Source organism: Macaca nemestrina, chromosome 8, assembly GCF_043159975.1.
Source record: "Macaca nemestrina isolate mMacNem1 chromosome 8, mMacNem.hap1, whole genome shotgun sequence".
NCBI classification, from domain to species: Eukaryota; Metazoa; Chordata; class Mammalia; order Primates; family Cercopithecidae; genus Macaca; species Macaca nemestrina.
Genome location: NC_092132.1, coordinates 132193237 through 132219644, shown reverse-complemented (window position 1 = coordinate 132219644; position 26408 = coordinate 132193237). Strand labels below are relative to the sequence as shown.

The following is a 26408-nucleotide window of genomic DNA, read 5'->3' as shown; positions in this document are numbered from 1 at the left end:
CAAAAGTTGATTTAAGGAAATAAAATTGACAACCTTTAGCTTAGCCCATTTATGAAAAATAGAAGAATCTGATAACTAAGATCAGGAATGAGAGCGGTAACATTGCCGCTGACCTTACAGAAATGCAGGGATTATAAGAGAATGCTGTGAACAACTATATACCAACAAATTAGATGCCCTAAATGGACAAATCCCTGGAAATACACAAAATACTGAAATTTTGGAATTAGACCATACATTTAAATAAGAAACCAGTTTTGCTTTGTTTTGTTTTTACGAACTTCACCCAAAATAGGAGGAGCACTTCCCTGCTTATACTATGAGGTCAGTATTACCCTGATGCTAAAGCCAAACAAAGCCATCACAAGAAAACTGCAGAAGGATCCAGACTGGAAAAGAAGTAAAACAATGAAAGGAACTTGTATATAGAAAATCCTAAAGAGTACACACATACAATTAGAGCTAATAAATGAGGGCAGCAAGGTTGAAGATACAAGATCAGTACATAATAATCAGTTGTATTTCTGTACACTAGCAATGATCAATCCAAAAATGAAATTCAGAAAACAATTTATGATAGCATAAAAATAAGCTATGTAGGAAAAATTTTTAACAAAAAAGATACTAGGCCAGGTGCGGTGGTGCACGCCTGTAATCCCAACCCTTTGGGAGGCTGAGGTGGGTGGTCACCTGAGGTCAGGAGTTTGGACCAGCCTGACTGACATGGTGAAACCCCGTCTCTACTAAATACAAAATAATAATAATAGCTGGGCGTGGTGGTGCTTGCCTGTAATCCGAGCTACTTGGGAGGCTGAGACAGGAAAATCGCTTGTACCTGGGAGGCGGAGGTTGCAGTAAGCCGAGATTGTGCCATTGCACTCCAGCATGGGCAATAAGAGCAAAACTCTAAATAAATAAATAAATAATACTAGACATACTGGAAACGACAGAGCATTGTTAAAGAAATTGAAGATGTAGGCCAGGCGTGGTGACTCACGCCTGTAATCCTAGCACTTTGGGAGGCTGAGGCGGGTGGATCACTTGAGGCTGGAATTCAAGACCAGCCTTGCCAACATGACAAAACCCCATCTCTACTAAAAATACAAGAATTAGCAGGGTGTGGTGGTGCATGCCTGTAATCCCAGCTACTCGGGAGGCTGAGGAAGGAGAATTGCTTAAACCCAGGAGATGGAGGTTGCAGTGAGCCAAGATCATGCCACTGCTACAGCCTGCACGACAGGAGCAAGACTCCATCTCAAAAAAAAAATATTGGGCCGGGCGCAGTGGCTCACGCCTGTAATCCCAGCGCTTTGGGAGGCCAAGACGGGCGGATCATGAGGTCGGGAGATGGAGACCGGATTCCTGGCTAACACGATGAAACCCTATCTCTACTAAAAATAGAAAAAATTAACCAGGTGTGGTGGTGGGCGCCTGTAGTGCCAGCTACTCGGGAGACTGAGGCAGGAGAATGGCGTGAACCTGAAAGGCGGAGCTTGCAGTGAGCAGAGATTGCACCACTGCACTCCAGCCTGGGCGACAGAGCCAGACTGCATCTCAAAAAAAAAAAAAAAAAGAAAAAGAAATTGAAGATCTAAATAAAGGGAAAGACATCTCATGTTTATGGATTGGAAGACAATATTGTTAAGATGCAATATTGGGAAGATTGGGAAGGAGAAAATAAAACTATCTTTGCAGTTTGCATGATTATGTAGAAAATCCCAGGGAACCAACAACAACAAAAAACCTGCTAGAACTAGTAAGCAAGAATTGCAAGGTTGCAGGATACACAGTTATTACACAAAAGTCAGTCTCTTAAAAGTCAGTTCCTTTCCTGTGTGCCAGCAATGAACAATTGGAATTTGAAATTAAAAACAACATTTATGGCCAGGTGTGGTGGCTCAGGCCTGTAATCTCAGCACTTTAGTAGACCAAGGTGGGCGGATCACCGGAAGTCAGGAGTTTGAGACCAGCCTGGCCAACATGGCAAAACCTACTAAAAATGCAAAAAAACAAAACAAAACAAAACAAAACAGCTGGGTGTGGTGGTGCATGCCTGTAATCCCAGCTAATAGGGAGGCTGAGACAGAAGAGTTGCCTGAACGCAGGAGGCAGAGGTTGCAGCGAGGCAAGATCACGTCACTGCACTCCAGCCTGGGTGACAGGGCGAGACTCCATCTCAAAAATAAATAAATAAAAACAACATTTATGTATTAGCAGAAAACGATGGAGTACTTTGGTTTAACTCTCCAAATGTGAATCTACAAATGCAACAAGATCCTTTGCAAAAGTAATATTTTTTTGCAGGAGTGGATAAGCAGATATTCAAATTCATATGGAAATGCAAAATCACAGAATAATCAAGAACATCTTTAAAAAGAAGAACAAAGTAGACTCACAGTTTCTAATTTCAGAACTTGCTACAGAGATAAACAAGACTGTGGTAGTAGCATTGAGATAGACTCAAATCAGTGAAGTAAAAATGAGAGTCCAAAAATAAACCCATGTGCCTATGGCTGGTTAACTGATTTTCAGCAAGTTTGCCATTCAGTAGGGGAAAGAATAATGTTTTCAAGAAATGGTACTGGGACTACTGGATATCCACATACACAAGAATGACATTGAAGCTCTTCTTTACACAATATACAAACAGTAACTCCAAATGGATCAAAGACCTAAATGTAGGAATTAAAACTATAAAACTGGTCGAGCGTGGTGGCTCAGGCCTGTAATCCCCTCACTTTGGGAGGCCGAGGCGGGCGGATCACGAGGTCAGATCGAGACCATCCTGGCCAACATGATGAAACCGCATCTCTACTAAAAATACAAAAAAATTAGCTGGGTGTGGTGGCACATGCCTGTTATCCTAGATACGCAGGAGGCTGAGGCAGGAGCGTCACTTGAACCAGGGAGTTGGAGGTTGTGGTGAGCTGAGATCATGCCATTGCACACTCCAGCCTGGCGACAGGTGAGACTCCATCTCAAAAAAACAAAAAAAACTGTGAAACTGTAGACGATAACATACATGTAAATCTTTGTGACCATCTCTATTAATATTAGGCAACAGTTTATTAGATATGACACTGGAAGCAAAAGCAACCAAAGAAAAAATAGATTTGATCAAAATTAAAAACTTGTGCTTCAAAAGACACTATTAAAGTTAAAAGAGTGCATACAATGGGAGAAGTCATTCATCCAATACATGTAGAAAGGTTCTAGTATCCAGAATATATAAAGAATTCTTACAACTCAACAAGAAAAACACAACCCAATTTTAAAATGGGCAAACATTTTGACTTAGACATTTCTTCAAAGAGTATATACAAATATTAAGCACATGAAAAGAAGCTAAATATCATTTGTCATTAGGGAGTTGGGAATCAAAACCATGAGATGCCACTTCACACCAAAACCAGATAAAGACATTGCAAGAAAGGAAAACTACAGAAAAATCCTCAACAAAACATTAGCAGAATGAGCCTGTGTAAAAAGAATTCTGCATTGAGACTATACTAAGTTAAATAACGCTCCTCCAGATTTATGTCCACCTGGAACCTGTGAATATGATCATATTTGGAAGCAGGGTCTTTGTAGATGTAATCAAATTAAGATGAGGTAAGACCAGATTAGAGTGGGCCCTAAGCCAGTGACGGGTATTATTCTAAGAAGACAGGGATAGGACACAGACAGGGAGAATACCATGGGAACATGCAGACAAATGGGAGAAGGTGACGGGAAGAAGGAGACAGAGTTTGGAAGAATGTGTCTACAAGCCAGAAATGCCAAGGATTGAGACACCAGAAGCTTGAATAGACAAAGTTTTTTTATTTCTTTTTTTTTCTGAGACAGTCTTGCTCTGTCACCCAGGCTGGAGTGCAGTGGCATGATCATAGCTTACTACCTCCCAGGCTGAAGCAGTTTTCCCACCTCAGCCTCCTGAGTAGCTGGGTCTACGGGAATGTGCCACCATTTCTGGCTAATTTTTTAATTTTTTTGTAAAGACAGGGTCTCACAGTGTTGCTTAAGCTGGTCTGTAACTCCTGGATTCAAGCAGTTCTCCCGCCTTGCCCTCCCAAAGTGCTGGGGTTATAGGCATGAACCACTGCAGCCTAGCAAAAATTTGTTCATAGCGCCTTTGGGGGAAGCATAGCTCTGCTGATACCTTGGGAACCATCAGAGAATAAATCTTTGCTCTTTTGAGCCACCCAGTTCGTGCTACTTTGTTACAGCAGCCCCAGGAAACTAGTAAAATCACCAAGTGGGTTTTATTCCAGTTACGCAAGGCTGGTTCAACAGTCAAAAATCAGTTAATGCAATCCATCCATCAACAAGCTAAAGAGGAAAAATCGTATGACCACTTCAGTAGATGAAGAAAAATCATTTGACACTCATTCATGATTTAAAAAAAAAAAAAAAAAAGGCCAGGTGCAGTGGCTCACTCCTGTAATCCCAGAACTTTGGGAGGCTGAGGTGGGCGGATCACCTGAGGTCAGGAGTTGGAGACCATCCTGACCAACATGGAAACCCTACTAAACTACTGTTTTTAGTCTCTACTAAAAATACAAAATTAGCTGGGCATGGTGGTGCATGCCTGTAATCCCAGCTACTCAGGAGGCTGAGGCAAGAGAATCACTTAAACCTGGGAGGCGGAGGTTGCAGTGATCCGAGATTGTGCCATTGCGCTCCAGCCTGGGCAACAAGAGTGAAACTCCATCTCAAAAAAAAAAAACAAAACGGATTCCCAGCAAATTGGGAATAGAGGGGAACTTCATCAATTTGATTTAAAAATCTACAAAAAATCTACAGCTAACATCATACTTAATTGTGAAAAACTAGATGCTTTCCCCCTAAGATAGATGCTATAGTCTTTATGACTACTTTTAATCAACTTCATGCTGGAAGTCCTAGCTAATGCAGTAAGAAAAGGAAATTAAAGCCTTGCAGATGGGGAAGGAGAAAACAAAACTATCTTTACAGATAGCCTGATTGTCTATGTAGAAAATCCCAAGAAACCAACAACAAAAAAAACCCTGCTAGAATTAGTGAGAATTGCAAGGTTGTAGGATACACAGTTATACAAAAGGCTATTGCTTAAAAAAAAAAAAAAAAAAAAAAGTCAATTTCATTTCTGTGTACCAACAATGAACAATCAGAATTTGAAATTTTAGATGATAAATGTTTGTATTAGCAGAAGAAAATGGAGTGCTTTGGTTTCAGCCTAAACAAATTACATACAAGATGTAGACATGGAAAACTACAAAACTGATGAAAAAAATCAAAGAATATCTAAAAAATGGAGAGAGATTCTGTATTCATTGATAGGAAGACTCAATATCATTAGGATGTCAATTCTTCCCAACTTTGATTGCTAGATTCAATGCAATCTTACTCAAAATCCCAGCAAGTGATTTTGTGGATATCAACAAACTTGATTCTAAGGTTTATATGGAGAGGTAAAGACACAGGATAGCCAACACAGTACTGCAGAGGTCTGATGCTGCCCAGCCTAAAGACTTACTGTAAAAACTACGGTAATCAAGATTGTGTGGTATGATGAAAAGACAGCTAAGTGGAACAGAATAGAAAGCCCAGAAATAGACCCACACAAATATAGTCAAGTGATTTTTGATAAAGGAACAAAGGCAAGTCAGTGGAAAAGCAGTGGTCTTTTCAAAAAATGGTGCTAGAACAAGTAGCCACCTACATGCAAAAAACTCCATGCATAGACCATACACCTTTTGCAAAAACTAAAATTATAGACATATGTTTAAAATGCAAAACTATAAAACTTATAGAAAACATAGAAAATCTAGGTGACTTTGAGTTTGGTGATTACTTTTTAGGTATGATGTCAAAAGCCCATGAAAGGAAAAATTGATAAATTTTCATCGAAAATTCATCGAAATTAAAAACTGCTGGGAAACACTGATAAGAGAATGAAACGACAAGCCATGGTTAGGAGGAAATATTTGCAAAACACGTATCTGATGAAGAACTGATATAAAGTATACAAAGAACTCTTAAAACTCAACAGTAAGAAAATGAACAACCCAATTAGAAAATGAGCAAAAGACCTGAACAGACATCTCACCAAAGTGTATAGATAGGTAAGGACAGGTGTGGTGGTTCACGTCTGTAATCCCAGCACTTTGGGAGGATGAGGCAGGCAGATCACGAGGCCAGGAGTTTGAGGCCAGCCTGAGCAACGTGGTGAAACCCCATCTCTACTAAAAATACGGCTGGGCGCGGTGGCTCACACCTGCAATCCCAGCACTTTGGGAGGGGCTGAGGTGGGCTGATCACCTGAGGTAGGGAGTTCCAAGACCAACCTGACCAACATGGAGAAACCCCGTCTCTACTAAAAATACAAAATTAGCCAGATGTGGTGGCGCATGCCTGTAATCGCAGCTACTCAGGAAGGCTGAGGCAGGAGAATCGCTTGAACCTGAGAGGCAGAGGCTGCAGTGAGCCGAGATTGTACCATTGCATTCCAGCCTGAGCAACAAGAGCGAAACTCCATCTCAAGAAAAAAAAAAAAAAAAAAAAAAGGCCAGGCATGGTGTCACATGTCTGTAATCAATCCCAGCTACTCAGGAGGCTGAGGCAGGAGAATCGCTTGAACCAAGGAGGCAGAGGTTGCAGTGAGCTGAGATTGCACCGCTGCACTCCAAGCTGGTTGATAGAGCGAGACTCCATCTCAAAAATAGAGAGATGGCAAATTAGCATACAAGCAGATGTTCAATATCACATGCCCTTAGGGAACTGCAAATTAAAACAATGAGATACCACTACACACCTGTAAGTGACCAGAATTCAAAAACTGGTAATGCCAAATGCTGGTGAGGGTGTGGAGCCACGGGAACACTCATTCACTGCTGGTGAGAATGAAAGTGGTACAACCACTTTGGAAAACAGTTTGGCAGCTAATTACTAAACTAAATATGTGCTTACATACACTTACCAGCAGTCACGCTCCTTGATGTTTTCCCAAATAAGTTGAAAACTTAACGCCCACACAAAAACTTGCACGTGAATGTTTATAGCAACTTTATTCATTATTGCCAGAACTTGGAAACAGAAATGTCCTTCAGTAGGTGAGTGGATAAACTGTCATGCATCCAAAGGAATATTAATTGTGTTAAAAGAGATAAGCCATTGAGCCATGAAAAGACATGGAGGAATCTTAAATACATATTGCTCAGTGAAAGATGGTAATCTGAAAAGGCTATATATAATTCCAGCCATATGATAAATGGCATTCTAGAAAAGGCACAAATGTGGAGACAGTAAAAAGTGACTGTCAGTGGTTTGGGAGGGGAAGAAAGGAATAGGTGGCACACAGGACTTTTAGGGCAGTGAAACTAACATTATGTATTTGTCAAAACCCATAGAACTGTACAACACATATGTAAACTGGACTATAGTTAAAGTGTCAACATTTAGTAATCAGTTGTAGCAAATTACTGTAATGCAATATGATAACAAAAGGGGAAGCTGTTTATGGATGGGAATAGGAGGTGGGAGGAGGGCATAGGGAACTCTGTACTATTGCCTCAGGTTTTCTTGTAAACTTGAAAATTCCTCTAAAAAATAGTCTCTTAAGAACGCACGGACACACCATGAGGTACCACATCATATGCACGAGGATGTCAAAAATTTAAAAGAGGCCAGGCATGATGGCTCATGCCCGTAATCCCAGCTCTTTGTGAGGTCAAGGTGGGAGGATTGCTTGTGCCCAGGAGTTTGAGACTGCCTGGGCCACATAGGTCGACCCCTATCTCTAAAAAAATAAAAAATGGCTGGGTGCGGTGGCTCACGCCTGTAATCCCAACACTTTGGGAGTCCGAGGTGGGTGGATCATGAGGTCAAGAGATGGAGACCATCCTGGCCAACATGGTGAAACCCCGTCTCTACTAAAAATACAAAAAGCTGGGCATGGTGGTAGACGTCTGTAGTCCCAGCTACTCGGGATGCTAAGGCAGGAGAATGGCATGAACTTGGGAGGCAGAGCTTGCAGTGAGCTGAGATCGTGCCATTGTGCTCCAGCCTGGGTGACAGAGCGAGACTCCGTCTCAAAAAAATAAATTAAATAAATAAATAAATAATGAAAATAAATTACCTGGGCATGATGGTGCACATCTGTGGGCCCAGCTACTCAGAAGGCTGAAGTGGGAAGATGAGCCCGGGAGGTCAAGGCTGCAGTGAGCTGCGATTGTGCTGCTGCCCTCCAGCCTTGGTGACAGAGTAAGATCTTTTAAAAGAAAAGATTAAGTAGCCGGGCGCGGTGGCTCACGCCTGTAATCCCAGCACTTTGGGAGGCCGAGGTTGGTGGCTCACGAGGTCAGGAGTTCAAGACCAGCCTGGCCAAGATGGTGAAACCCCGTCTCTACTAAAAAATACAAAAAAATTAGCTGGGCATGGTGGCACACACCTGTAATCCCAGTTACTCCGGAGGCTGAGGCAGAGAATTGCTTAAAAACCTGGAGGGGCAGAGGATAAAATTTAAAAGACAAGTAATAAAAGTGTTGTCCAGGACATGGAGAAATTGGAAACTTCATAGATTGGTAATGGGATTGTAAAATAGTGCAGCTGCTTTGGAAAACAGTTGGGCAGTTCCTTAAAAAGTTAAACATGCCGGGCCTGGAGGTGCAAGCCTGTGGTCCCAGCTACTCTTAAAGATAAGGTGGGAGGGTCACTTGAACCCAGGAGTTTAAGGCTGTAGTGTGTGATGATCACACCTGTAAATAGCCACAGTACTCCAACTAGGGCAACATAGACTCCATATGTAAAATAAAATAAAAATCAAACAGATTTACCACATGACCCAAGAATTCTAGTCCTAGGTGTGTACCCAAGAAAATTGAAAACATAAGTCCACACAAAAACTTTTACACAGATGTTCATAGCAACATTATTCATAATGACCAGAAATTGAAATAATACAAATGGGCCAGGTGCAGTGACTCACACCTATAATCCCAACACTTTGGGAGGCTGAGGCAGGCGGATCACTTGAGGCCAGGGGTTTAAGACCAACCTGGGCAACATGGCGAAGCCGCATCTCTACCAAAAATACAAAAACAATCAGCCAGGCATGGTGGTGTGCATCCGTAATCTCAGCTACTAGGGAGGCTGAGGCAAGAGAATCGCTTGAACCTGGAAGGCAGAGGTTGCAGTGAGCTGAGATCACACCACTGCACTCCAGCCTGAGCGACAGAGCAAGACTCTGTCTCAAAAATAAAATGAAATTTTAAAAATCCACAAATGTCCACAGACTGATGAATGGACAAAATGTGACATATGCATACAATGGAATATTATTCTGTAATAAGGAATGAAGGACTGAGACATACTACAACATGGATGAACTGTGAAAACAGTATGTTCAGTCAAATTATTTAAACATAAACCGTGGCTGGGCGCGGTGGCTCAAGCCTGTAATCCCAGCACTTTGGGAGGCCGAGAAGGGCGGATCACGAGGTCAGGAGATCGAGACCATCCTGGCTAACAAGGTGAAACCCCGTCTCTACTAAAAAATACAAAAAACTAGCCGGGCAAGGTGGCGGGCGCCTGTAGTCCCAGCTACTCGGGAGGCTGAGGCAGGAGAATGGCGTGAACCCTGGAGGCAGAGCTTGCAGTGAGCCGAGATCCAGCCACTGCACTCCAGCCTGGGTGACAGAGCAAGACTCGGTCTCAAAAAAAAACATAAACCATTTATGATTTTATTTGTGTAGTATAGTCCAACCCATGAAGACAAAACACATTAGTAGGTTCCAGGAGTCAAGGAGGCACTGGGGGAGTGACTGCCAGTAGATATGGGATTATCTTTCGGGGTGGTGAATATGGTTTTTTTTTTTTGAGATGGAGTCTCACTCTCCCCCCCAGGCTGGAGTGCAGTGGCTCAATCTCTGCTCACTGCAAGCTCCGCCTCCTGGGTTCACGCCATTCTCCTGCCTCAGCCTCCTGAGTAGCTGGGACTACAGGCGCCCATCACTACGCCCGGCTAATTTTTTGTATTTTTTTTTATTAGTAGAGACAGGGTTTCACCGTGTTAGTCAGGATGGTCTTGATCTCCTGACCTCGTGATCTGCCCACCTCGGCCTCCCAAAGTACTGGAATTACAGGTGTGAGCCACTAGGCCCAGCCGGAGTGATGAATATGTTCTAAAATTAAATAGTGGTGATGGTTTCAAAATTCTGAAAGTATAAAAAAACTTTGAATTGTATAGTTTAAGTGGATGAGTTTGGCCAGGCATGCTGGCTCACATCTGTAATCCCAGAGCTTTGGGAGGCCAAAGTGTGAGTATTGCTTGAGGCCAGGAGTTGAAAGCTGTAGTGAGCTATGATCACACCACTGTACTCAGGCCTGGGCGACAGAGTGAGACTTTGTCTCTAAAAATAATAATAGTAAAGTAAATAAAAGGATGAGTTTTATGGTATATCAAACTATATTTCAGTGAAGCTGTTCAAAGTAAAAAGCACTCCTCCACCTGACAGCTTTTTAGTTCCCATGGTGGAATCAGCAGCCCTGCCAGGGAAGAATGCCTTCACATGCTTGGGTGATTTCCCCTGGGCCCTGTCCTTCCTCCTCTGATGCTGTGCCGCATCTAAGGCCTTCACAACACTACATGTTTTCATATTTTGTCCAGCTTTTCCACATGTCCTGAGTTGTGGGGCTTCTCAGAATTCATGGTTCACCACCTGAAGCCCCCCAGATAATCTTAAGCTCACATGTGATTTATTTAATTTAATATCTATATTTAGATTTGTATCTCTAGTTCAGGAGTTCTCAAAATGTTTGATATTAGGGCCCCTTTATATTCTTAAATATTATTGAAGGCCCCCAAAGAGTTTTTATTTATATGGATACATATCTGTCAATAATTAGCATATTAGAAGGTAAAATTTTCAATGTTTATTAATTTACTTAGAAATCACAATAAGCCAGGCATAGTGGTGCATGCCTGTAGTTTCAGCTACTCAGGAGGCTGAGGTGGTAGGATCTTTTGAGTTCAGGAGTTTGAAACCGGCTTGGGCAACATAGCAAGACCCATCTCTTTTTTTTTTTTTTTTTTTTTTTTTTTTGAGACGGAGTCTTGCTCTGTCGCCCAGGCTGGAATGCAGTGGCGCGATCTCGGCTCACTGCAAGCTCCGCCTCCCGGGTTCACGCCATTCTCCTGCCTCAGCCTCCCGAGTAGCTGGGACTACAGGCACCCACAACCGCGCCCGGCTAATTTTTTGTATTTTTAGTAGATACGGGGTTTCACCGTGGTCTCGATCTCCTGATCTTGTGATCCGCCCGCCTCGGCCTCCCAAAGTGCTGGGATTACAGGCGTGAGCCACCGCGCCCGGCCAGCAAGACCCATCTCTAAGGAAAATTTTTAGTTGGCAAAGTGGCTCGTGGCTGTAATCCCAACACATTGGGAGGCTGACGTAGGAGGAGCACTTGAGCCCAGGAGTTCAAGACCAGCCTGGACAACATAGTGAGACCTCATATGTATAAAAAAATTGTTTAGGTTAGCTGGTCATGGTAGTATATCCCTGTAGTCTCAGCTACTCAGGAGGCTGAGGTTGGAGGATTGCTTGAGTTTAGGACGTTAAGACTGCGTGAGCCATCATCACACCATTTTACTCCAACCTGGGCAACAGAGCAAGACCTTGTCTCAATCAATCAATCAATCAATCAATTCAGCATGTTAACAGATTTTTTTTTTTTTTTTTTTTTTGAGATGGAGTCTCATTCTGTCGCCCAGGCTGGAGTGCAGTGGTGCGCTCTCAGCTCACTGCAAGCTCCGCCTCCCGGGTTCACACCATTCACCTGCCTCAGCCTCCCGAGTAGCTGGGACTATAGGCACTTGCCACCGTGCCCGGCTAGTATTTTTGTATTTTTTTTTTTTAGTAGAGATGGGGTTTCACCGTGTTAGCCAGGATGGTCTCGATCTCCTGACCTCGTGATCCACCCACCTTGGCCTCCCAAAGTGCTGGGATTACAGGCGTGAGCCACTGCTGCTGGCCTTTTTTTTTTTTTTTTTTTTTTTTTTTTTGAGACGGAGTCATGCTCTGTTGCCCAGGCTGGAGAGCAGTGGTGTGATCTTGGCTCACTGCACCCTCTGCCTCTTGGGTTTAAGTGATTCTCCTACCTCAGCCTCCCGAGTAGCTGGGATTACAGGCACCCGCCACCATGCCTGTCTAATTTTTGTATTTTTAGTGGAGTTGGGGTTTCGCCATGTTGGCCAGGCCAGTCTCGAACTCAAGCTGGTGACCTCAGGTGATCTGCCCACCTCGGCCTCCCAGAGTGCTGGGATTACAGGCGTGAGCCACCGTGCCCGGCCAACCCATTCTTTTTTTTTTTTTTTTTTTTTTTGAGACGGAGTCTTGCTTTGTCACCCAGGCTGGAGTGCAGTGGCACAATCTCCACTCACTGCAAGCTCCGCTTCCCGGGTTCACACCATTCTCCTGCCTCAGCCTCCCGTGTAGCTGGGACTACAGGCGCCTGCCACCACGCCCGGCTCATTTTTTTTTAAATGTATTTTTAGTAGAGACGGGTTTTCACCGTGTTAGCCAGGATGGTCTCGATCTCCTGACCTCGTGATCCGCCCGTCTTGGCCTCCCAAAGTGCTGGGATTACAGGCGTGAGCCACCGCGCCCAGTCCCAACCCATTCTTTATGCCTTTTCCTGACACATTTCTCCCTCTAGGGAGCAAATCTCTTACATTCCTCTGTTGCCAAAGCATTTTATTTATATCCTTATTATGTTATTTATAATGAGGGCATTTACTTTATGTGTCTGCCTCCCTGCCTCCCCTTTTTGAGTTCTGTGAGGATCTGGATTGTATTAAAATAATGTTTTAGCTGAGCGCGGTGGCCCACGCCTGTAATAATCCCAGCACTTTTGGAGGCTGAGACAGTGAGGCACATCACTTGAGGTCAGGAGTTCGAGACCGGCCTGGGCAACATGGCAAAACCCCATCTCTACTAAAAATACAAAAATTAGCCAAGCATGATGGCAGGTGTCTGTAATCCCAGCTACTCGGGGAGCTGAGGCAGGAGAATCACTTGAACCTGGGAGGCGGAGGTTGCAGTGAGCCGAGATCATGCCATTGCATTCTAGCCTGGGTGACTGAGCGAGACTCCATCTCAAAAATAATAATAATGTTTTAATTTTCCGAGATAAATACAATGGCTCATATCTAGTGGACACGAAGTATTTGTTCTGTGAATGAATAGAGCCACACATAAGAACATCTCAAACACTCAGCAGACATTTTTTGCCTAACTGAGCCTTGCCCAAGGGATACCAAGATTAATAAGCACAGTCTTGCTTTCAAGAGCATTCAATACTTACTGTTTCATGTGTCTACTGAGTACTGAAGTGGTTTTTGTAACATACATTTAGGAGTTCCAACCTGGACAACATATTGAGACTTTGTCTCTACTATAAATAAAAAAATTAGCTGGGTTTGATGGCACATTCCTGTAGTCCCAGCTATCCTTATAGTCCCAGCTGCTCAGGAGGCTGAGTCAGGAGGATCGCTTGAGCCCAGGAGGTTGAGTGATAGAACAAGACCCTGTCTCAAAAAAGGAAAAGAAAAAAAACACGTTTAGGAGTTATGTTTCAGCCTTGTAATTTGTCTTATATTCTGACTCCTCCCTCAACCATAGTTTTATAACTTATAAAATGAAGAAAATAGACTGGATGACCTAGACAGCTTAACATTGTTGATTATTTTTAGATTTTTCAGCTCCTTAATTCCTTTCAGTTCTGTTAGAGGCCTACATAGGGCTGAGTGTGGTACCTTGAACTCGGTGGTTGGTTGGCAAATGTTAAAGAAGGAGGTGATGTCAATAATTACCAAAGTCAAATTTGATTTCTATTTTTCTTTTTTTTTTTTTTTTTTGAGATGGAATCTCACTCTGTCACCCAGGCTGGAGTGCAGAGGCACAAACTCCGCTCACTGCAACCTCTGTCCTCCGGGTTCAAGCGATTTTTCTGCCTCAACCACCCAAGCTGGGATTACATAGGTGCACGCCACCATGCCTGGCTCATTTTTGTATTTTTAGTAGAGATGGGGTTTCACCATGTTGCCCAGGCTGGTCTCAAACTCCTGACCTCATGTGATCCGCCTGCCTTAGCCTCCCAAAGTGCTGGGATTACAGGCATGAGCCACACTGTGCCCGGCCCTCTATTTCTCACTCTGTTGATTTTTTAAGTCCCTTCTTTGTGCTTCAGCATATCTGTATATCCTTGATGTAGCTCAGTCTCAACTTTTGTGTACAGTATATATACATATATATGTGTGTATATATATTAAGATTTTACTTTATCCCTTTTAACAATCCTGAGAAGGTGAGGGGATCATTTTTCTTCACTTTTCAACTGAAGAAACTGAGTCCTGAAGGTCATAGCTAAAGGAGCAGCAGAGTCAGACTCAGTCCCAGGGTCTCCTGATCCAAAATCCAGTGTACTCTCTGTTTCCTTGTCTGTCAAATGAGGGTTTCTTCCAGATCTGAGCTCCTGGGTTATCTACCTTTTAACACAGCGAGTCAGTTAGTAGTCTTTGGGAATTAACAGGAACTGGTAACTTGAGCAGAATAGAAATTGGCAAGATCCTGCAGAGTCTCAGAGGACTGGTGAGAAGGTGGAGCCCCAGGCTGGAAAATGGGCATGATTCAGGCTAACTCCTAGGGTTTCAGAAGCAGGGGCCTGAAGGGGTACTGCCACTGAAGGGTCAAACTCCACTGTTTTTCATTCCCTACTCAAGATGGAGAGCAAGGGAGGAGCAGTCTGTTGGTGTGGCTTGAGTCATCTACACATCCTTTGGTTAGTGAAGTGGTTCTCAACTGGGAGCAATTTTGTCCTCCCAGCGGGTGATACATAAAGGCATTTTTAGTTATAAGGGTAAGAGATTGCTCCTGGCATTTAGTGGATAGAGGCCAGGGATGATGTTAAATGTGGTTTCTGCAGTGCACAGGACAGCCCTCTAGGATGAAGAATTATCCACCCACAAATGTCAGTAGTGGTGACAGGTTGGGAAGCCTTGGGTTGGGTTAGGGCACGTTAACTAATAGTCCCACCAGACAGGAGGAAACTCAAGTGCTATTACTGAGAAAACATGGAGTAGATGCTGGAAAGCCAAAAAACAATTTTAAAGGTACTTCAGGCCAGGTGTGGTATCTCACACCTGTAATCTGAGCACTTTGGGAGGCCAAGGCAGGCATATCACTGAGTCCAGGAGTTTGAGACTAGCCTGGGCAACATGGTGAAACCTCTGTCTCTACAAAAAATACAAAAGTTAGCTAGGCATGGTGGCACACACTTATAGTCCCAGCTACTCAGGAGGCTGAGGCAGGAGGGATGGCTTGAGCCCGGGAGGTGAAAGTTGCAGTGAGCAGAGATGGTGCCACTGCACTCCAGCCTGGGCAAGAGAGTGACACCCCATCTCAAAAAAATAAAGGTATCATAAACTGGGGCAATCTGAGACTGTGAGGATGAATTACATACTTGTAAATGTAGTGCTTGAGGCTTCTTAGGAAAGGGGGTCATTAATAAAATATTTGAAATTCTGGGCCAGAAGTGGTGGCTCATTCCTGTAATCTCAGCACTTTGGGAGGCTGAGGGAGGAGGATAACCTGAGACCGGGAATTTGAGACCAGCCTGGGCAACATAGTGAGACCCGTCTCTAAAATTTTTTTTTTTTTTTTTTTTTTTTGAGACAGAGTCTTGCTCTGTCGCCCAGGCTGGAGTGCCGTGGCGTGATCTCGGCTGACTGCAAGCTCCACCTCCTGGGTTCACACCATTCTCCCGCCTCAGCCTCCCGAGTAGCTGGGACTACAGGTACCAGCCACAATGCCCGGCTAATTTTTTCATATGTTTAGTAGAGACAGAGCTTCACTGTGTGTTAGCCAGGATGGTCTCGATCTCCTGGCCTCGTGATCCGCCCATCTCGACCTCCCAAAGTTCTAAATGTTTTAAAATAAAATTAGGTCGGGCGCAGTAGCTCATGCTTGTAATCCCAGCACTTTGGGAGGCCAAGGTAGGCGGATGACCTGAGGTCAGGAGTTTGAGACCAGCCTGCCCAACATGGCAAAACCCCGTCTCTGCTAAGAATACAAAAATTAGCCAGGCATGGTGGTGCACACCTGTAGTCCCAGCTAGTCCCGGCTACTTGAGAGGCTGAGGACCAAGAATTGCATGAACCCGGGAGGCAGAGATTTCAGTAAGTCAAGATTGCGTCACTGCACTCCAGCCTGGGCAACAGAGCGAGACTCTGTTTCAAAAAAAATTAATTGATTTAATTAACTGGCATAGCGACAAGCACCTGTAGTTCCAACTACTTGACAGGCTGAGGCAGGAGAATCTCTTGAGCTTAGGAGTTTGAAGCTGCAGTGGCTATCATTGCACCACTGCAGTCTAACCTGAGCAGCAGAGTGAGACCTCAATTATTAAAAAAAAAAAAAAACAAGAAAAAATTGAAACTCAGAACTTTGTAAAGGGATTCTAAGTGCTTATTTTTTAAAAGTATTCTTGGAAATCACATTTTCTTGTAGTGTAACCTGTAAAGAACAGTGCATACATATATATAATTTATATCTAAACCTAATTCATAATTTAGGTTTTTGGGTGGTTTTTTTTGTTTGTTTTTGTTTTTGTATTTTTTGAGACAGAGTCTCGCTGTGTCACCCAGGCTGGAGTGCAGTGGTGCAATCTCGGGTCACTGCAACCTCCACCTCCCATGTTCAAGCAATTCTCCTGCCTCAGCCCCCTGAGTAGCTGGGACTATAGATGTGCACCACCACACCTGACTAATTTTTGTATTTTTAGTAGAGACGAGAGTTTCACCATGTTGGCCAGGGTGGTCTTGAACTCCTGACCTCAGGCGGTCCACCCACTTTGGTCTCCCAGAGTGCTGGGATTACAGGCATGAGCCACTTGTGCCCAGACCATAATTTAGGTTTTTGAGGGTAAGTGTGAACACAAACTTAGAATGAACCACACTCCACTAGAATCAAAACCAAATTAAATTAAAGCACTTTTAAAGGGAACTTCCATTTTAAGTTGAACTGAACTTATCCTCTTGAATTTATTTTATTTTATTTTTTTTCGAGATGGAGTTTCGCTCTTGTTACAATCTCAGCTTGCTACAACCTCCACCTCCTGGGTTCAAGTGATTCTCCTGCCTCAGCCTCCCAAGTAGCTGCGATTACAGGTGCTCGCCACCATGCCCGCCTACTTTTTGTATTTTTAGTAGAGACGGGATTTCAGCATGTTGGCCAGGCTGGTCTTGAACTCCTGACCTCAAGTAATCCACCCACCTTGGCCTCCCAATGTGCTGGGATTACAGGCGTGAGCCACCATGCCAGGCCCTTCTTGAATTATTGAAGTTGAACACCTGCCGGGCGTGGTGGCTCACGCCTGTGATCCCAGCACTTTGGGAGGCCAAGGCCGGTGGATCATGAGGTCAGGAGATCGAGACCATCCTGGCTAACGCAGGGAAACCCCGTCTCTACTAAAAATACAAAAAATTAGCTGGGCATGATGGTGGGTGCCTGTAGTCCCAGCTATTCTGGAGGCTGAGGCAGGAGAATGGTGTGAACCCGGGAGGCGGAGCTTGTAGTGAGCCGAGATCGCGCCACTGCACTCCAGCCTGGGCGACAGAGCGAGACTCCGTCTCAAAAAAAAAAAAAAAAAAAAGAAGAAGTTGAACACAACTAGAACACGATTATATTCCCTAAATGGGGAAAAAAGTATTCTTCAAATTGATTCAAGCAAGCATTTAATTTAATTTGGACCCATAGACAATTCACATATCTAGCTGTTTGCTCATTACTTAGTTCCAGTAAAAATGTTTCACAGCATACCAGATTGTAGGATAATACTTAGTAAAGGGTCTTTTTACTTGTCAGCAACTTGAGATGTTGCAAATAGGTAAAAATCTGATGGCGGCGGATCTGTGGCATATGTGGTCTTATGTTAGAATTTCTCTAACACTTTACCTCATTCTTTGCCCAGACAGTTATTAGTGTTAAATCCAATAGAAGGAAAGTTGATTCAGCCTGTAGTTTTCCCACCATTCCTTTGAACTTGTTTGCATTGTTTGTGGATAAGCTGTATGCGTGTGACTCATAACTTGCTTGTTTTGCTTTCATGTTTTATAACACCTTTGCTGCACCAGGCGTGTTTTACTACCCCAAGGAAGTCTAAAAATGATCAGAAGCTTTTTTTCCCTGCCCTCTAGGCACAGTAGCTTTGAGACTAACTGCAAAAGGATCTGCCCTGACTCCAGGTTGCACAATGTGAGTAGGCCTCTCACTGACTGTGGTCCGTAGCCTGAGGGCCCTGTGAGTCACCACATCCTGGCTGTCATTTCAGGTGAACCACTGTCTACCAGAGAAGATTGTGGTATACCGTGATGGAGTGTCTGATGGCCAACTGAAGACAGTTGCCAACTATGAGATTCCTCAACTACAGAAGTGTTTTGAGGCTTTTGAGAATTATCAGCCCAAGATGGTGGTGTTCGTAGTTCAGAAGAAAATCAGTACTAATCTATATCTGGCTGCTCCTCAGCACTTTGTGACTCCTACTCCTGGAACTGTGGTAGATCATACGATAACAAGCTGTGAGTGGTAAGTGAGTAAAATATGTAGTATTGGAGGAAGAATAAGTTGGAGATGTTATCACTTTCCTGAGTATTGGAATGGGGAGGTTTCCTGGAGAGGTGTGGACTAGAATCTCAGAGATGCTACCATTAAAAGAATGAAGCTTTAAAAAATATTTAAGGGCCTGGCATGGTGGCTCACACCTGTAATCCCAACACTTTGGGAGGCCGAGGCTGGTAGATCACCTGAGGTCAGGAGTTCAAGACTAGCCTGGCCAACATGGCAAAACCCTGTCTACTAAAAATACAAAAATTAACCATGTGTGATGGTGTGTGCCTGTAATCCCAGCTACTCAGGAGATTGAGACAGGAGAATCACTTGAACCCAGGAGGCAGAGGTTGCAGTAAGCTCAGATCAGGCTACTGTAATCCAGCCTGGGCAACAGAAAGAGACTCTGTCTCAAAACAAAAAAAGATTTTAAAACAAGAAAGCTTTTACCTGTTAAGTGTAAAGTTGAGCATACATTGTTTTGCTAAGATAGTGTATGCTTAACTTCTAAAGGTAGATAAGGGAGTTTCTACCACCATTTTTTTTTTTTTTTTCCTTTTTGAGGCAGGGTCTCACTTTGTTGTCCAAGCTGGAGTGCAATGATGTGATCTCAGCTTACTGCAGCCTCAACCTCCTTAGGCCCAGGTGATCCTTCCACCTCAGCCTCCTGAGTAGCTGGGACATTAGGCGTATGCCCAACTAATTTTTGTATTTTTTGTAGAGATAGGGTCTTGCCGTGTTGCCCAGACTGGTCTTGAACTCCCGGGCTCAAGGAATCTGCCTGCCTCAGCCTTCCAAAGTGCTAGGATTATAGGCGTGAGTCACTGCACCCAGCCTGCTACCAGCACCACCATTCTTCAGTAGCCTCTTGAGTCAGGAGACCTGGGTTCTAATCCTGGCCTGGCCTCTGTGTCCTTGGTCCAGTCATTTGACCTCTCTGAGCCTTAGTTGAAGGAGCTAGAATGATCTCCAGGATCTTTGCCAGCTCTGTCTGGCCGAATCTGACCATATCACTGATTTGTGGTTTTTCCTTCCTAGGGTGGATTTCTACCTTCTTGCCCATCATGTACGGCAGGGCTGTGGCATTCCTACGCATTATGTCTGTGTTCTCAACACTGCAAACCTGAGCCCTGATCATATGCAGAGGTGGGCCCGTCAGTAACTTACTCTTACTCTTTCTTAAATAATTCCGGCGTGCTAGCTAAGATGAATTCACTCTTCACTCTCAAATACATTTACCTCTTGATTTTCTTCTTCATATCTGTGACAATACTAGTGTCTTTTTGAGGAGTGATTAGAAATCCTGGTTTTATATTAAAATTACTTAAAGAGCTTTAAAAAATATTGATGCCAGGCTTCCCCCCAAATATTCTGAGGCATCTGTATTCTTTAAATCTGTTCCAGGTGATTATGATATACAGCCAGACTTGAGACCCAACGTCATTGAGTTCAGATTATGTAAATACTCCACTAGGGTACTTACCTGTCTCCAGCCTTTTCTTGTAAACAAGAAATATTTTCTCTTTGTTTTCCTATAAAAACAGGAGGCCGGTGCGGTGGCTCTTGCCTGTAATCCCAGCACTTTGGGAGGTTGAGGTGGGCGGATCACCTGAGGCCAGGAGTTTGAGACCAGCCTGACCAACATAGCAAACCCCTCACCCCCATCTCTACTAAAAATAGAAAAATTAGCCGGGCGTGGTGGCGCATGCCTGTAATCCCAGCTACTCGGGAGGCTGAGGTGGGAGAATCTCTTGAACCCGGGAGGAGGAGGTTGCAGTGAGCTGAGATTGCGCCATTGCACTCCAGCCTGGGCAACAGAGCAAGACTCCGCCTTAAAAAAAAAAAAAAAAAAAAAAAACACACACACAGGGAAGTGCCTACATTGAGAAGATTTACCCATGTCGTCTGACTTATGAATAGTGGGAATAGAAACAAGTCCACCTAAAAATAATGATTCTAAAAAGCTGCATCATGTATTCCTCTGCTCCCCAGTTTTCAGGAAGGTGTGCTCTGTGTCATATGCCTGTGGGTATTGTATTGTATTGCATGCCACAAATTGAAGGTGGAGGATGATGAGAATTATGTATTCTTCTTGGCCTACAGGCTGACTTTCAAACTGTGCCACATGTACTGGAATTGGCCTGGCACCATCAGAGTTCCAGCTCCTTGCAAGTATGCCCACAAGCTAGCTTTCCTGTCAGGACATATCCTGCATCATGAACCAGCCATCCAGCTGTGTGAGAACCTGTTCTTCCTGTGACTGCGCAGCCTGGAGATGGGCTGGTGAGAAGACAGGCAGCCTCTGAACTCAGCTGTGACTATTGCAGAATCAACGGAGACTGAAGTGGGCTTTTGTGTTATTTTCCCTTTCTCCAACCCTGTAGAATAAGATTTCTTTTTTGTTTTTTAAAGCTAATATTGCCAAGAAGTAAGTTTCTAAGTAACAGCTGAAAATGGCCTTGTTGTCTATGTAGAGCAAGTTACGGTAGTACTGCCGCTCTGCAGGTAGAGCAGGTGACTCTGGGGGACCATTAAAAGCCTCCAGCCAGGCGCGGTGGTTCATACCTGTAGTCCAAGCACTTTGGGAGGCCGGGGTGGGTGGATCATGAGGTCAGGAGATCGAGACCATCCTGGCCAACATGGTAAAACACCATCTCTACTAAAATACAAAAAAATTAGCCTGGCGTGGTGGTGCACGCCTGTAGTCCCAGCTACTCAGGAGGCTGAGGCAGGGGAATCCCTTGAATCCGGGAGGCGGAGGTTTCAGTGAGCTGAGATTGTGCCACTGCACTCCAGCCTGGTGACAGAGCAAGACTCTGTCTCAAAAAAAAAAAAAAAAAAAGCCAACATGAGCTGCAGAAACCTGCAGAAGCAGCCATTATACTTCTAAGCTGTGCCCACCAAGTGGTTCCCATTTCTGGAGCCAGAGATGATAATTAATGAAGTCATCGCATGTTTCCTAAAAAGAATAAGTCAGGCAACTGGGAAAGGCAGTGGAAGGTCTGTGAAGCAAAGTTTTCGAGTAGATACTGCTATTACTGGCAGGTGTGCAAGGCGCATAGTAAAATCAGTTTGTGGCATAGGTAGGCCCTTGCTGACTAAATCCTTTCTGGGGATTGAATTGATGATGTCCTGTGACTTGAGTTGGATTTGAAAATGGCTTCCCTTGGCCTCTTGAAAGAGTGCAGATGAAGCTTTTTCCGTAGCTTTCGGTAACTTTCCAGCTTACCATGTCGATTTCTTCCTCCCCCAAATATACACATGCTCTTTTGCTCTTTGTGCCTGGTCTTCAGTAATTTTTAGTTTTTTAACAGGTGGAAAAAATCTAGCAGCTAGGCAAGGTCAGGTTGGGGTGGGAGTTTTTAGTGAGCTTTTCTCCCAAGTGTGTGGCCTTTATTTCTATTTATATATGTTTGTAAATGGAGTGACCCCCTTTCTCTTGCAAAATAACCTCTTCCTGGCTGTTGGCTCACTTTGCTGGAATTTTTCTGAATCCAGGTTAAGATTTCCAGAAGTCAGCTTTGGAAAACGTGACGCTCCTACCAAAGTCCAGAAGGTTTAGAAAGTTGTCACATACCATGGGTTTCAGTGTTTTTGGAAAGCCGTTTTTTTCTGTTTTTTTTCCCCCCCTCCATTTTAGAATCTTCTCCCAGTCCCTTTGGGCCTAGTTCTGTCTCATCTTGCTTTATTGGGTTTTAAAAGCCAGTCTTATTTAACCTTTTCTAATTTGTATTTATGTACTTATTTATTTTTTGGTATGATGGCAGGGAGGGGACAAAGCAGAAATACCCCTTTTATATGACAGTGTGTGAGAAAAGAAACTTTAGCTTAAAAATCCTTAAAATGTGCTCACTTCAGCAGCACATATACTAAAATTGAAATGATATAAAGAAGATTACCATATAGAAAAAAAGAAAAAATATTTCCTTAAACCAAGAAAACCAAGAATGTTTTTAGTTTGTTGCGGTGCCCAGCAGAGGTTGAGGAGGGATGGGTGGTGTTGGTGCACTTCTGGTTTCATTTGGAGTGTGGGACATTAGGGTGAGACAAGGACCTGGAATTTAAAAACCACGGAATCAAACACTGTGAACCACTGGTCTCTGGCTAAACAGATCAGTTTTCTGATTTTCTTTGGAAGCATTTTGAATTTTTCTGTTGAAGTTAGATTTCCTAATAGTCTTTTTCTCTTAGATAACCAGAACAAATGGTTGAATACATTATAATACAAAAATTTCTTCACTTTTTATTCTTGGTTTTCTTGCCTTGTTTTTCGGTTTTAATGCCAAATGATTGGGTCATGGGGTGGGAAATAAAAACAACTTTGTATAACAATGTATAGTTGTGTTTGAAATAATGTCATTTATTTATTATTATATTGATGTAATTATTTTTCTTCAGAGAGCTGCAGCACTTCCTAGAAACACTCATTACTCTGCTTTAAGGTGCAACTCCAGTGTTAGTAGTCAGGTAATTTCATCATGAGCTGGATAAGAAGACTTATTGAAAAAGACAGTAGCCGCCTCACTTCTCGGAGAGATGAGGCACTTTTACTCTGTGTGTGTGTGTGTGTGTGTGTGTGTGTGTGTGTGTGTGGTTTTTAGCTCTCTTTTTCCCATCAGACAATTTCTGTTACCCTAGTCAGAGCCAGAGTGCGTCCACTTGCAAGGGCAGCCTCCTCACCACTCCACTCTTTTAACGCTTGCCCTTCTTTACATATACCTCACTGTGTGTCTGTCACCATTGAAATACCTTCCCTGGGTACAAAAATCCTGTTAGAAGGAATAAGATCTGGTGTTCAGTGGCACAGTAGAGCAACTATAGTTAACAAAAATTTATTGTACATTTCAAAATACAGGAGTGGAATTGGAATGTTCCTAACACAAAGAAATGATAAATGAGCCAGGTGCCATGGCTCATGCCTGTAATCCCAGCACTTTGGGAGGCTGAGGTGGGTGAATCATTTGAGCTCAGGACTTCAAGACCAGCCTGGGCAACATAGCAAGACCCTGACTCTACAAAACATACAAAACTTGGCCAGGCTTGGTGGTGTGTGCCTATAGTCCCAGCTACTCAGGAGACTAAAGCAGGAGGATTGCTTGAACCCAGGAAGCAGAGGTTGCAGTGAGTCAAGATTGTGCCACCGCCCTCCAGCCTGGGTGACAGAGCAAGATTCTGTCTCAAAAAATAAAAAAAGAAAAAAGATAAATGTTTGAAGTGATAGTCAGTTACCCTGATTTGGTTCTTACACATCATATGCTTGTATCAGAATATCACATGTATGCCATAAATACGTACCACCACTATGTATCCAAAAATTTAAAAGTTTCAAATACCTTCCCAAAGCACCTAGCTGTTCACTTAAGCACTACATTTCTTTAGAATACTACAGTTTTCCTATTTATTTAGAAACTCTGTGCTTCCTGAACTCATTCTAGAAAGAACCTCATTTCTGTGCAGTAGTCTCTCATCCATGGGGAATACATTTGAATAACCCCAGCGGTTGCCTGAAACCTCAGATGGTACTGAATCCTATATATACGGTACTATGTAATTTGAATCTGAAACTCAGGATGTCTATTAAGTGACTAATGTGTGGCATCACTGGTGTGGACATTCTGGACAGACATGATTCATGTTCCCGGGGGATGGAGTGGGACAACGTGAAGTTTCATCACACTGCTCAGAACAGTTTGCAATTTATAACATGAATTTCTGGAATTTTCCATTTAATAGTTTTGGACTTTGGCTGACCAAGGGCAACTGAAACCTCAGAAAATGAAAGCATGGTAAGGAGAGACTGCTGTACGGTGTGACAGGGTCCTGTTTACTTGGGCAGCATTTTGTTGAATGGTGTGAAAAATGAAGGAATTTTAGAAATGACTGTATATTTTAAAACCTTAAAATTTGGGCCTGAAATTAATTTTTCTAGAGACTTGGGATTATTAGAGAAGACCCTGTTTTTTCTTTCTGGCTCTGTGGCTAGCTGAGTTACTTAGTAACTTTTCCTGCCTAGAGTTTTCTTTTTTCAAAAAATGAGGAACATCAAGAGCATGAGAACAAAAGCCACAGACTGAAAGAAAATATTTGCAGAATACACATCTGATCAAGGATTGTTATCCAAAATATCCAAAGAACTCTTTAAACTTAATAAGGAAGCTAGTCAGTTTTTTTTTTTTAAATCGGCAGTAGACCTGTACAGACATCACCAAAGATGCACAGATGGTATATAAGCGTATGAAAAGATGCTCCACATCATATATCCACATGAAAAGATGCTCCACATCATATATCCTTAGGGAACTGCAAATTAAAACAAGGTACCCATTCCATACCTGGTAGAATAGCCAAAATCCAAAACACTAACAACGCCACATGCTGGTGAGGTTGCAGAGCCACAGGAACTGATACAGCTACTTGAGAGTTTTCAATAAAAGTAAATAGGATTACAAAACAACATACATAATCTTATCACATGGTGCAGCAGTCGTACTCCTTGGTGTTTATTTACCCAAAGGGGATGAAAACTCATGTCCACACAAAAGCCTGCACACGGACATTCATAGGAGCTGTATTCATCGTTGCCAAAACTTGGAAGCATCCAAGATGTACTTCAGTAGGTGAATGGATAAACTGCACCACGACAGTGGAATATTATTCAGCACTAAAAGGAAAGGAGCTATCAAGTCATGGAAAGACACAGAGGAACTTAAATGTATATTACTTAATTGGAAAAAGCCAATCTGGAAAGGCTATATATGACTGCAACACATGACATTGTGGAAAAGGCAAAACTGTGTAGATAGTAAAAGGATCAGCAGTTTGGCCAGGTGCAGTGGCTCACCTGCAATCCCAGCACTTTGGGAGGCTGAGGTGAGCAAATCTTGAGGTCAGGAGTTCGAGGCCAGCCTGGCCAACATGGTGAAACCCCGTCTCAACTAAAAGTACAAAAATTAGCTGGGTGTGGTGGCGGGCACCTGTAATTCCAGCTACTCGGGAGGCTGAGGCAGGAGAATCGCTTGAGGCAGGAGGCGGAGGTTGCAGTGAGCTGAGATCACGCCATTGCACTCCAGCCTGGGTGATAAGAGCAAAACTCTGTCTCAAAAAAAAAGGATCAGCAATTGTGGAGAGAGAGATGAATGGGCAGAAACAAAGGATTTTTAGGGCAGTGGAACTACTCACTGTGATGCTGTAATGGTGAATACATGTCATTATGAATCTGTCTGATCCCACAGAATGTACACCAAGAGTGAACCCTGATGTAAACTATGGACTCTGGGTAATATGTCAGTGTAGGTTTATCACCGATAACAAACTTACCAGGGAAAAAAGGAGAAGGGAGTGGGGAAGGGAGGAAGGTTAATATTTGTTACAAGAAGGAAAGGGAAGCCGAGTGGTACTAGCACAGCTCCCAGGATTCTGGTTTCATTCCAGGTAGGGCCAGGACATAACAGCCTGAGCCCCTGCGAAGTGCAGGATTGCTTGCTACAGCTGAGTCTCCTGCATGAAGAGAGCAGGAAGCTGGAAGGGGACTAGAGAACCCTGTGCCAATCATGCTGGGGCAGCCACAGGGAAATGTGTTGTTTGACCAGGGAAATGGATACGGTGAAAAAGACATCCATGAAAAATCCCCAAGCCTGGACCACGTACAGATGTGTGCAGCCTGAATTTTTGTTACCAGCATGCTGAAGGACCACAAGCTGAAAAATTAACGTAAAGATTGGCCCAGACTTGTGAAAGCTCCAGAGCCTTGTGGAAACCAATGCAGTC

General features: G+C 43.5%; 1 protein-coding gene across 8 annotated transcripts in view; it reads left to right on the top strand.

Annotated features, from left to right (window-relative positions):
- Nucleotides 1-22977, top strand: part of LOC105482152 (piwi like RNA-mediated gene silencing 2) — an 89435-nt gene extending 66458 nt beyond the window's left edge. For all 8 annotated transcript variants that reach the window (XM_071068515.1, XM_071068518.1, XM_071068513.1 and 5 more), the window contains 3 exons: nucleotides 18367-18620; nucleotides 19680-19787; nucleotides 20745-22977. In XM_071068515.1, the coding sequence (XP_070924616.1) occupies nucleotides 18367-18620; nucleotides 19680-19787; nucleotides 20745-20901 (519 nt within the window). In that variant the 3' untranslated portion in view covers nucleotides 20902-22977. The remainder of the gene's footprint in view (nucleotides 1-18366; nucleotides 18621-19679; nucleotides 19788-20744) is intronic.
- Nucleotides 22978-26408: the final 3431 nt, after the last annotated feature.